The following is a 12,688-nucleotide window of genomic DNA, read 5'->3' as shown; positions in this document are numbered from 1 at the left end:
CTTTTCCCACTAAAAAGTCATTTGGACTTATTCTCTACCCTAGTGGCTCCTCTGGGAAATTTCCACATTATTGAGAATGAATACAATGCAGAGAAGCCTGCACACATCCTGCCCCTGTGTTACAGGATCACTAGGGGATCAGGGGCATTTGAATGCATGCTTCAACGTAATAGAACTATATCAACAGCCATGCATCCCCTGCAATAATGCAATACAGAGCTTCAACTTAAGTTTTCTCAAAACTGTAAAATCACATGCTTTTTGGAGGAAGACATTACCTTCTCATATCATCTAAATTTAGTTTTTTTGAAGCTTCAAGGGTGCCTTGAATTCTAGTACTTTGATGAATCCCCTTCAAACCCTTGGAAACTCATAAGTTTTACATAAGGGTAAAACAATGTTCTTGGTGCTCAGGGTTTAATATGATGCCCATATTGGCCAAAATTGTGTATTGGCAAGACTTAACCAATACACCTAACAGGTTTCTTTGCTATGCCATAGGGACTAGTATGCTTTTATAAAGTTGTTCTCACCGTCTATCATCAATTGTTTATCCTGAATGCTTAATAGAGACTTCACTTTTCAGCCACTGTCACATCCATGGCAAATTCTTCCTTATATGCACCTGCCATGTGTACCTCTCTGCCTCCCATGGGTGAGGGGATGAGTCTGGGGGATACAGGATGGTCCCTATCTATAATTAATCCTTAAGGGAGCACCTTTTTTCTCTAAACCTTGTCCTGAGCCTGAATTCACAAAGGCAGAGTTCTCCCCGCCCCCACCTCCCCCAGCTGATGAAGCACCTGAGCAGACGCAGGGCTCCAGACACCTCTGGAGTCCAGGATAGCTTCCCTATCACAAACCCTCAGTCCCCACAAAAATTGTTTCAGGGAAAATCCCTTCTTCTGTGCTCTCTTCACTCTGCCGCCATTGGTGCAGTTAGGGCTTGTTTCTCAACCAATTTCAATGACACGTGGTCAGGAGTCCTGCTGCTGAGCTCAAATCTCACTTCCAACTTTCTATGACCTTGGGAAATTATTTAATCTGACTTTTGTTTCTTTGCTGTTAAAATGGAGCCACTGACAGTCCTCACCTTATACAAATGTTACGAGGATTAAAGGAGGTGGTAACTGTAAAGTACCTGGCACAATGCCTGGATCAGAGCAAGTGTTTCATAAATACCAATATTGTTATTCTCAACAGCCACCAGTCTCCTGCCACAGGGTAACCATCCTCCACCAACCCATCATCCATGCTACTGCTAGGGTGTACTTTTTAAAATATCGATTATAGGGACTGGGGTTTAATTTCATTTTGTTGCATTTGGATTTCCAGTTTTCCCAGCCCCATTTGTTGAAGATGCTATCTTTTCCCCAGTGCATGTTTTTGGCACCTTTGTCTAATATAAGATAATGGGCTGTGGCTCAGTGGTAGTGCGCTCGCCTAGCACACGCAAGGCGCTGGGTTCAATCCTCAGCACCACGTTAAAAAAATTAATAAATAAAATAAAGGTATTGTATCCAACTACAACTAAAAAATATTTTTAAAAATTAAAATATCAATTATAAAATACATATTTTTGTCATAGAAAAAAATTCAGAAAGGTTACCTGTAGTCTGACCATAGAAACAATCACTTGACAAAGTGCCTGCTAGTCTTTTTCTCTATTTTCTTTTCAACCAAACAAGATTCCCATTTATATACTTTTCTTTTGGGAAGAGAAAAGTCACCATGAATTAAATCCAGGGCCACTTAATCATTGAGCCACATCCCCAGCCCCTTTTTATATTTTACTCAAAGTTGGGGTCTTGCTAAGTTGCTTAGGGCCTCGCCTAAATTGTTGAGGCTAGCTTTGAGCTCACTATTCTCTTGCCTCAGCCTCCTGAGCTACTGAGATTACAAGCACGTACCACTGTGCCCAGCTCTATACTGTTATATTTTCTGTTTTAACCCAAGCATTTTCCTATGATTGAACAATAAGCCACATAAGGTAGGTTTGGTTCTAATTCTTTGTTTAGATACAGATAAAATACAACCACCAGTGATGGGACTCTGCTCCCCTTGCCTCTTGCCCACTGCCGATGCCCTCCATCTGCCTGCTAAGGCAGTAGCTGCCACTTTTGCATTGCTGGGGTTCTTGGATGCTGAGTGTCTATTGCCTACGTTTTTGCTCGTTGGCTTGAAGCTGGTACACATCCCCCCTGGGAGCTCCTCGAGTCCCAGGAACACAGCAGAACACCAAGGTTTCAGGTCCAGCCCTGCACTAGTGGGCTTCCACCTGGATCTGTGCTCCCTGCTGCCCCAACCCTGTGCTCATGTATTTCTGTGGTCTGGAGAGGCCACCTTCTCACCTCTCACCATCTGTATTCTCTACATTTTTTTTAAAAAAACTCAGCTTGGCCAAGTTTCCTGAATAAAACATGTATCTCCTTAATGAGGACCAAACCTGGTCCTCCACATACTTTTACAGCACAGTTACTTCCATGCAAACATGGCTGTGGTGGAGTGCAGGGTCAGATCCCACTGAATGGGCCACTAGGTGTTTTATCATCTATTCTGTCTCCTCAAGCAAGCCACAAAGTCCTTCCTTGCTGAGCCACTTGTCTTCATTTTTATTCATAGTGATTAAGGATACAGGGCTAGGTGATCAATGAATGACTGATAGATACAGGACAACAACCTTGTCCTTCTTTTACAATGCATGTGTTTTTATTTCTTTTTCTTGCTGATTGGACTTGACAGGCATGAGACCAGCTGGTGCTCCTCTAGGCCTCACTATGACCCAGATGTGGTTCTAAGTGTTCGCACAGATGAACTAACCCAACCCTCAGCCTGGTGAGTAGGTGCTATTACCGTTTTCATTGTACACTGAAGAAACAAGATATTGGAGGTTGGGAAAGTACCTAAGCTCTCCGCACTAGTAAGCATGGCAGTTGAAATTTAAATTAAAAAAAAAAAAAAAGAAAGAAAGAAAGAAAGAAAAGAAACTAATTTGACCAACCCTAATACCCATGCAATTGAATGCAACAATTAAAACATTTATTAAGAATCTACTATGCCCTAAGCATTTGGTAAGGACATTTCTGACCTTGGAGGAAGGGAAACACCTAACATAGCACTAAATCCAGGCAGGTGGGACAGATGTGTACAAACACAGAAAAGAGCAAGGGGAGGGGGCCCAATTCCTATGATTGGAACTAGCTTCCCCCAAATACTGGGAGATAAGGTGGCCCTCGAGACCTTGTCAACACTAGTCATGCCTAAGGAGCAAGGTGAGCGGAACGTGATGCTGACATGTCTGTGCACACTCAGCAGGACCCTGCATGTCTGTTCGCTCCAACAGAAGCCAACATTTTTTACACTGCAAGAGAATCCTTGTCCCTGATCCCTTGGTGTCTACACAGGACTCTGGGGTAGCTGGAGTTGAAGGACAGCTCCTTCTCACAGGCTGTGACACGGCGTCCCAAAAAAATCACACAATTTTGTTGCTTTTTTGTATTTTGACAAGTCAAGAGGACAGGACTGTCCTTTCCTAATACCCATTTGTGTACCATAAAGTCACAGTAATTCAACACGCTTATCGCCAGCCTCAGTGTTCTGTCAACACCTGAAATGCAAGTGTCTTTTAGAGAATCTATCAACAGCAGAGCTCGGAGCCCAGGGTGAGCCTGGAGCCTACCACTGCACCAGCAACCTCCTCTAAACAGAATCCACGTGTCTTATTTTCACCCTGGAGATCAAGGCCTACCATACCAGCTAACTCTTCAGTGTTCTGACCCCACAGCACTGCTGCATGCACTACCCCACAAGTACCTCTGTTAAAACCCCTAACTCATCCCCTGGCTTCTCAGCCACTTCAGACCCACTCATCCAAACAGAACTCACAAATTCTCCTTCGAACCTGTGGTCTTAGCAAACTCCACTACCACAGTGGGGACCCAAGTTGGGCTCATTGCCTTCTCTTAAGAGGTCCTAGGACCCTTTGTCCTTTCCTAACCCACAACTCCTTTCTTATAGAACCCTCCACCAATCTTTCCTCCTCAGCCAGAACAGTCTTTCAAAGCATAAGTTGGCAGGGCATTAGTTAATTTTGACCTCTTAGGAGCTCACCTTGTCCAACTGCTGACCTTGGCTCCCTGGGCTCTGCTCCATCTGGCCCCTGCCTACCCCTCAAGCCACCTTTTCTTTCTCCTCTCTTCTCTTGCCAGACCAAGAACAGTCCAAACAAGTTCCACCTTCCCATAGCTCAAGCTGTTCCCTTTTCCTAGAATGTCTCCTTTCTGCCTAATGGCCCTGAGGGGCTCAGCACCAGAGCCACCTCCAGGTGCTTTTAGCTCAAGCTATACTACACAGCACCTGTCCCACCTGCACTAACATGGCACATACCTCACGGCATCATAATCAGTTCCCGTCAATCTTTTTCATTCACCTCTGAGCTCACTTCTGTGTTCCCAGGACTCAGCATGCTGGGAAACTCATAAGTGTTTTCCAAATGAAAAGGCAGAGCCTGGAGATTCAAAGCCACCAGGCCTTGGCCCTTTGCTCTTCCCTGACACCTGGGTGGACTTACCGACACAATCGCAGGTTGGGAACTCGGCCTGAGCCCTCTTGGCAGGTGTGTCCAGCAGACTCTTGGTGGGTGTGTCCAGGTACTTAAGAGGTGACTCCAAGAAGCCACTGAGGGTGGGTGTGAGTGGGTTCTCAGCCTTGGTTGGTGTGGCCTCCTGGCCTCCCTCCTCCGAATGAAAGCAGGTGGTTGAGAGCACAGTCACAGCCCCTGAAGACTCAATCTTGATTTGCTTGGGGGAGCGGGTAGCAAAAGGGCTCTCAGGGGCTGGGAGACATGCTGGTTGGTTCTCAGGGTCCTGAATGGGCACAGAAGGGGGGCCTGGAAGCCCAAAGCTATCCCCAAATTCAGCTTCAAACTGCCGGATGAGCTCTTCCAGCTTGTCATCGGCAGGGGGAAGGGGGCCAGTGGAGCCTGGCTGCAGGGTTGCCATAGGGCTGGGGGACCTCATTTCCTGAGTAGGGGGCAGCAGGCTGTCCCCGGAGGGACTAGGTGCAAATAGCGCAAGAGAAGGTTCTGGGGGCAAGGAGACAGTAGAGCCCTGTGAGGCAGGGAGAGAGACAGGGGGAGGGGTTGGGAGAGGGGCAGGGAGAGAAACAGGGGGAGGGAGGGAGACAGAGACTGGGGCAGGGAGAGACAGAGAGACAGGGGCAGGGAGAGAGACAGAGACAGGGGCAGGTGGATGTGCCTGCACTTCCTCAGAGGCTGGGGACCTCAGCCCTTCCAGGACAATCTGCCGCAGCGGCAGGAAAAGGGGCTGGGCTTCCCGGGGCCTGGACTTCTTGATCTGAATGGGCTTTCGGACACTGGGCTTAATTCCAGGGGTGGTTTTCTCTGCTCCCACAAGACCTCCAGCTGGTGTCGGGGGCTTCTTCTTCTTCTCCTTGGGTGGTTTGTCAGGAGGCCGTGGGGCAGGTGAGCTTGGTGGGGCCCACCAGCCAGGAGTAGGAGGCTCTGAGGGAGGGGGGAAGGAGGCATCGTGGGCCTGTTCTAGAAAGAGACTGCGCTTATGGTGGAGGTGCTGCTGTAGGGCGGTCTGGGCCTTCTGGTGGGTACTGGGCTCCGAGGATGGTGGAGGAGCCTCCCTCTGGAGGACTGGTGATGGGGATGGGGCTGGAGAGGAAGAGGGTGCCTCAACCTTGACCTTGGGCTTGGTGGGTAGGGCCTCAGGTCGCTTGAATACTGACTGGATATAATCACTGGCACTGCCCAACAACTGCTCCAGTTCAGCCATGGGGTCAGGGCTTGGACGGGGCACAGGCCAGGAGTTCCGGGATGTGGCTGGTGGGGTGTTGGTGCCCCAGGCTTCAGGAAACTCAGTTCTAGGAGTTGCTGGAGGAAAGGCAGGGCTATCAGGAGCAAAAGATGCATGCTCCTCGGGGGGAACCACAGGCCATGAGGGGGCCCGGAGGTAGGACTGGGGAGACCTGAAAGGGGCTGGAGGGGACAAGGCCTCAGGGAGGGGGCAAGAAGCCTGGGAGGTGGAGTGAGAAGGCTGAGGGAGGGCAGAGGAGAGTTGTGTGAGGGCCTCGATGGCGATGGCGGTCTGCAGGCTGATGTTTTTTTCCTTGGCGATGCTCAGGGCACTCTGGGACAGGGGCAGGCCCTCCAGGGGAGGAATCTGAGGGACCTCAGAGCTAAGGAGTGGCCTGGTGCTTGGGGCTGGGAGGCTAGCCTCACCAGGAGGCAGAGTCCCTGGGAGCCTGGGCCTTTCCTGCCCTCCTTCCATGACCACAGACTTGATCTTCCCCTCCAGCCACTCGAGGTAGTCAGGGCACTCTGGGCCATCGCAGTTGCAGTTGGGTGGTTTCATGCCATGCCGTGCAAGGGCCAGGGCTGTCTGTAGCGTGTCAAGGTCTTCACTGCCAGCAGAGCAGCCCTCAGACCCTGGCCGGGAGCCCCTGCTATTATTCCCAGCCTCGCGACTCATCTCACGGTTGAAGGTTTCATAGAGCCGGGTGCTAAGGGCCCCGTAAGAGGACACAGCTTCGGCCACAGCCGAAAAGGCCACCAGATCGTGGGCATCTTCCAGGCGAGCAGTGTGAGCTGGGCCTGGGGCAGCGTCCCAATCGGGCTTCTGGTCTACCCGCCAAGGACCTGCAGTCCCCAGCAGACTGGGTCCGGCGGGCTCTCTAGCACCATTGACCGGCGCCCCTGAGGTGCTTAGCTGCCGTGAGTCCCCATGGTACACTGGCCCTGAGTCCATCTGACCTGGAACAGGTCCATCAACTGGGCTGAGCTCTGGGCCTGTCTGGAGAGAGAGGGGAAAGCAAAAAAAGGAAAAAGATGAACCACATTATTTGAACCACATTATTATCTTCACACAACTCCGATGTACTTCCCAATCCTGCTTTTCTTACAAACCCTCTCCTGGTACTTCCTGAGCGTTAGTTCATCCTCCCATGTCTCTATTCCTTAGTTAGCCTCACCAGCTGCAAAAGAAAGATTTTTTCCCCCTAATGCTGAGGATTAAACTCGGGGTGACTTATCACTGGGATACATCCCCAGCTTTTTCATTTCTGAGACATAGTCTTGATGTTGCATGAGGCTGGCTCAAACTCACAATCCAACTGCCTCAGCCTCCTAAGTGGCTGAGTTTACAGGCATATACCACCACACTCTGCAACAAGGAGGTCCTAACACAGAGTCCTCAGTATTGCTCAGGCTCTGTGAGAGTCTCAGACTAATCATACTGACAAGCTTCCCAAAACCAAGGGCACCAAGAAAAAGTTTAACTCACAATCACCAAAGTCACACCAGGACCATATTTATTTTTTTTCCCCAAGAGGTAAAGAAAGCTAGCCAAGCCCAGCACATAACTATGTGCTCTAAGTGGGAAGCATGTACATGTAGGGGTCAGTGGAGAAAAGCCCTTTCATAAACTCAGCCTGGACCAGCACTCAGCCCTGCTACTTATCAGGAAGGAATCCACAGTTCCTTTCTCTCTCCTTTACTGTCCTCACTTAAGCCCAGGCTGAGCTGTCAAACAGCAAGGGACAGACCACATTCCCCACATAGCCCCAGGCTGGAGGGAAACACTGGATCCCACATGGTGTGTGTTTAGCCCGTGCCAAGTCAATCATGCTGATGACAAGAAAATTGCTGCTTAGGAAAAAAAAAAAAGACTCAGGCCACTTCCCAAGTCCAGGAACCACCATTATACACCTGATATCTATAGAAGCACAAAAAGGAAAGCACGAGAGGAAGGGGACCAGGAACACCCAGCAAGGCCAACACTAATAAGACATGAAATTGAGTCTGCGGAACTCATCCTTCAGGAAAGAAAAGTTCTTCTTTACTATCAAATGCCAAGAAAGAACACCCAAGGAATGACAGATTTTCAAAGTCACAGTGGATGCTACAAGTAGTATACAAAGATAGAAGATCTGAAGGCACCTCCTTGCAGATCACTTAATTACAACAGGAACTCTGTAGTGAAGAAATCTGATGTATACCACTTTAACCAAATGACCAAAGTTATCATCACCAATATTAAGACAGACCAACATCATGGGCCTGCCTCTGCCTATGATACACTGAGGATTAACACCCTTCACACAGAACTCTTGCCAAAATGTAAAACCTGAATCTATTCTTGAGGAAATGTCAGGAAATCAAAATTGCAGGGTGTTCTACAAAGTACCTGAAATGTTCTCTTTAAATATTTCAGTCAAGAAACAATCTCTTCCAATTTGTAAGGACAAAATGCACGCTCACAGGTTAGATCTCAGACTGAGGAAAACCATCAATAAAGTATATTGTTGGAACAATTCATGAAATTTGAATGTGGACATGGACAAGATAATACTGAGTGCACTTAATCTTCTTGATGTGGATCATTAGGCTATGGTTACATAAGAGAATGTCCTTGTTACGACACACACGCTGAAGTAATGGGGTAAAGGGACACAATAATTCCAACTTATCTACAAATGATTTCAAAAAAGCTATATGTGTATATAAAAAATACATACATACTACATACAGAGAAAACTATAAAGAACATGAGGCAAAATGTAAACAATTGGGGTATACGGAGACCCAGGCACTATTTTTACAAATGTTTGTTTGTTTGTTTGCAATAACCACAGAGCTACATCCCCAGCCTGTTCTATTTTGTTTCAGACAGGATCTTATTAAGTTGCCCAGACTGGCCTCAAATTTGTGATCCTCCTGTCTTAGCCTCCCGGTTGCTGCAACCATAGGCATGTACCAAAATGTCCATTCTCGTACAACTTCTCTGTAAGTTTTAAACTTGCATCAAAATAAAAAGCTAAAAAAGAAATCAGGGGCTGGGGTTGTGGCTCAGCGGTAGAGCGCTCACCTAGCAGGTACAAGACCCTGGGTTCAATCCTCAACACCACATGAAAATAAATAAATAAAATAAAGGTATTGTGTCCAACTACAACTAAAAAATAAAGATTTTTTTTTAAAAGAAAGAAAACAAAACAAAAAGCACTTTAAACAGATTGCTAAAATGATGCTAGCTCCAAGACTGTCAGAAAGGGCCATCACAGGCTCCAAAGTGGTGGCAGAAACTAGGACTTCAGATCAGAGAGATGAGTTGAGGTGAGAGGTGAGCCCCAGCCTTCAGTTCCTGCCTCAACCTCATCACTGATCCTGTTCTGGTCACAAGGGACCCTTAGGCTTCTCCAATGGGCCACTTTCTCTGAGGTCAACAAGCTTTGTACATGGAGTTACCAGTCTTCAGGCCCTGAGAGGGTCACTCTGGCTTATTTTTCAAGCACCAGCTAGCATCACCTCCTCTCCCACCCAGTTGGCAGAGTTATCTGTGGTTCCTTCTCCTGGGATCTAATGACACTTTGTACACTGTGGCTTCTTCCCTAGGTTCCCATGGAACCTTTATTATCATTATCAAACACCATGACTATCACATGTTCGAGCAGCTGCCTGCCCTACCAGCCCATGTCCAAATCTTAATAACTTCTGTGCCTCCTGTCCACAGCTGGTACAGCAGCATAATCCCAGGAGATTAAGAGGCATCACATCCCCCACTGGCCATGGAATAATCCAGCATCTCTCTAACCCTGGAGGAAGACCACTTTTCAGAGGAAAGGCCCAGGAGTATGGCAGATGACCCCGCACTCCCTTCCTTCTTGTAGACCTACATGAGCGTGACCTGACAAAGGCTACAAAGTCTGAAGCTATCAAAATTTACATGCTTATATATAAAGGACAGTAGGAGCACGCATAACCACAAAGAAACATGAGGTGGGCGCAGCGGAGAACTCTTGTAATCCCTGTAACTTGGGAGATGGAGGATTCCAAAAACAAAGCCAGCCCCAGCAAGTTAGTGAGACCCTGTCACAAAATAAAATATTAAAAAAAGGGCTGGGGATATGGCGCAGTGGTTAAGCACCCCTGGGTTCAATTCCTGGTACCAAACAACAACAACAACAACAAAAAACACCAAAAACATGAGTGTAGCATGGATTTATAAAAACAGTGTCAGGAAGACTAATGCTGGACGAGCTGAGGCTTCCCCAAAATGGTCACAACAACGAAAAGGGATTTAAAAAGTTATTTTTGGTGTGTGAATAAGAACAAGGAAGGGCTAGGCTAGTTTTGTGCCTTAGAATTCCCTGTGAAGTAAAATGCCTTTTGTCCCAAAAAAGAGAAGAAAGGGAAAAGTAGATAAGGATATGAGGGGAAGGAAACAAAGCCAGCAGGGGTGGGGAGATCTTAAGAAACCCTAAATTCTAGTTTCCCAGCCAAGGGAGCCCACTGAAATACTTCTCACCACCTGCCAATGGTCCTGGAGCAGGGGAGGACACCAACAGGCACCAAGGGCAACAACATTCCCTGCCTCCAGTCGCCTCAGTTTGAGAACCATGCTGGGTAAGACCCCTGAATGCATTCACAGAGGAACCACAGGAGCCAGGTTCCACAGAAGACCTCAACCTGTCCATACCCAACCAGTCTAATTCCTCTTGTCACGTGCTCAGTGGGTCGGCAGATGGAGAGATCCCATGGCGGCCCAGTCACAAATCTGAAGGCTGTGGGCCAAATCTGCCACCGATCTGCTGGAAGGCCTACACAGTATTCATATTTTTGTTTATTTTGCCAAGATTTAAAAATCAAACTGCACACGAAACCTGGGATTTCCTTGGTGGTCCACACCTCTACAGCAGTGGTGACAGCTGAATCACAAAATGTAAGTGTTCCAGCTCATACTCAGTTCCACCACTCCGTATTGCCTCGAAACCAAGGTCAGGGGTCAGGGATTACTTACTAATTGCCTGAATTAATTATCACTTCATTCACTTGTGTTACCTGCCAAGCCCCTGAAGGCTTTTGAATATGCAACTCAGTCTGTAGAAGTTCAAATTTCACAAGGTCTGCTGTGGCCCTTTTGAGGCTGGCTATGGAGCATCACAGCTGTAAAGGCTGGCTCACCACTGGAGACAAGAGCAAAGTGGGATGTCAAATGATGGGGGATGAATCTCTAGAAGTCCACCCCAGGGCTTTGTTCTCAGAACTGTCCAGTTCAACATGTTTATCAATAACAATAGAGAGGGCACACTTATCAAACAGGCAGATGTTGAAAACAGGAGGGCAGGCCGGGGTTGCAACTCAGTGGTAGAGCACTTGCCTAGCATGTGTGAGGCATGTGTGAGGTTCGATCCTCGGTACTACATAAAGATAAATAAATAAAATAAAGGTATTGTGTTCACAAAAAAAAAGAAAATAGGAGGGATAAAGCTACGCTGAATGACAGTGCCAGAAGTCAAAACGTCAACAGGCCAGAGAGAAAAAAATCTAACAGGGTAAGTAGGGTCCCGTACTCACGCCCCAAACCACATCTACACAGATTAAAAATGGAGGAAGCAATGGCAGCAGAGCACATCCAACTGTCTCAGGAATCGAGAGGGAGAAAAGACTGAAGGCTAACTGGAAGTATACTCAGTATGACATGATATGGCAGCATCAAAGGGTCTCATGACCCACAGTTTTTTCAAACTTTGTGATTACAATCCAGAGTAAGAAACACATTTTACACTATAATCCTTTATGAATTTATAAACAATGTTTTACAAAACACTACTTCCCTTTACTAGTCTTTCTTCCTTCCTTCCTTTCTTAATGTTGACTGATATCTTTTAAGTCTATCTCACAGTCTACTAAAGGGTCCCATACACAGCTACGTAAAAAGAACCTGTAGCACAGGTGGAGATGGCGCCACTCTGCCCAGACAGTCCCTACCTGAACACAGAACTTCCCTTTAGGGACACATCCTCCGAGAGCACAGAGAAGAGTGAGCAGGACAGCTCAAAACCATAAGAGGATAGGTACCCCATAAATACATAAAGTATAACTATGTTGTCAATAAAAACAAGCAGTCCATAAAATAAATACATCCCATTTGTTCCTGAAAAACTTAATTCTTTTCCCAAATGACATGTTTAAAGACCTTAAGAGTTTTGAGTAGCCCTAAGGGTAAAGCTATAAACAGAACCTAGGCTCCTTTTAAGGAGAGAATTTTCCTAATACTGCAATGAACCCAATCCCCCAAACAGCCAGAGGGGTAATGAGTTCTTATCAATGGAGACTCTAGACAAGGAAACCCAAGACTTGTCTGGCAATTACTGGCAGGGAGGGCAATGTTGGAGGACAGACTCCAATTTAAGCCCTTTCAAAGTCCCAGCTCAGACATTCCTCAACTCTAAACTCTCCATACTTTCCCCCTCAATTCTTACTGTCCTCTGGGTTCCAGCAAACACCATGTGAGGAAGCTCCTAAATGTCTGCTTCCTGCTTGGACTTCTCAAGTGCCCTCCAGCCAGCTCTAAACCCTGGAATGTGTTCCACACTGAGAGTCAGCTTGTCTAAAATGGAACTAAACTCTCCTTCTCCATCTCCAGTAACTCCTTTCCCAACTTTACCATTTTTGCACTTCATGTTCCCAGGCCAAACATTACCCATGTCCCTCCATCGTGGCTGGGTATCAGATCTAGACAACTTTGAATGTGTACTGTCTCTCTGTTCTATCGGTCTAACTTTGCACTCCTGCTCTCCAGTCTAGGTCTTTATGTGCACATGCACTTTTTACTGATCCTAAGCAACAGTGGCTTCTTTAAGCAACTCTATGCACTCTTAGTCC

The 12,688-nt window shown here is 47.1% G+C and overlaps 1 protein-coding gene across 1 annotated transcript in view; it reads right to left on the bottom strand.

The window, feature by feature from the left end:
• Tet3 (tet methylcytosine dioxygenase 3) overlaps window positions 1–12,688 on the bottom strand; it is a 99,440-nt gene that overhangs the window by 41,153 nt on the left and 45,599 nt on the right. Inside the window, exon 4 of the mRNA XM_076832663.2 lies at window positions 4,571–6,818. Within this exon, the coding sequence (XP_076688778.1) occupies window positions 4,571–6,818 (2,248 nt within the window). The remainder of the gene's footprint in view (window positions 1–4,570; window positions 6,819–12,688) is intronic.

This window comes from Callospermophilus lateralis, chromosome 14 (assembly GCF_048772815.1).
Source record: "Callospermophilus lateralis isolate mCalLat2 chromosome 14, mCalLat2.hap1, whole genome shotgun sequence".
Classification (NCBI taxonomy): Eukaryota; Metazoa; Chordata; class Mammalia; order Rodentia; family Sciuridae; genus Callospermophilus; species Callospermophilus lateralis.
Note: the sequence above shows the minus strand (reverse complement) of the source record. Positions and strands in the feature narration are given on the sequence as shown.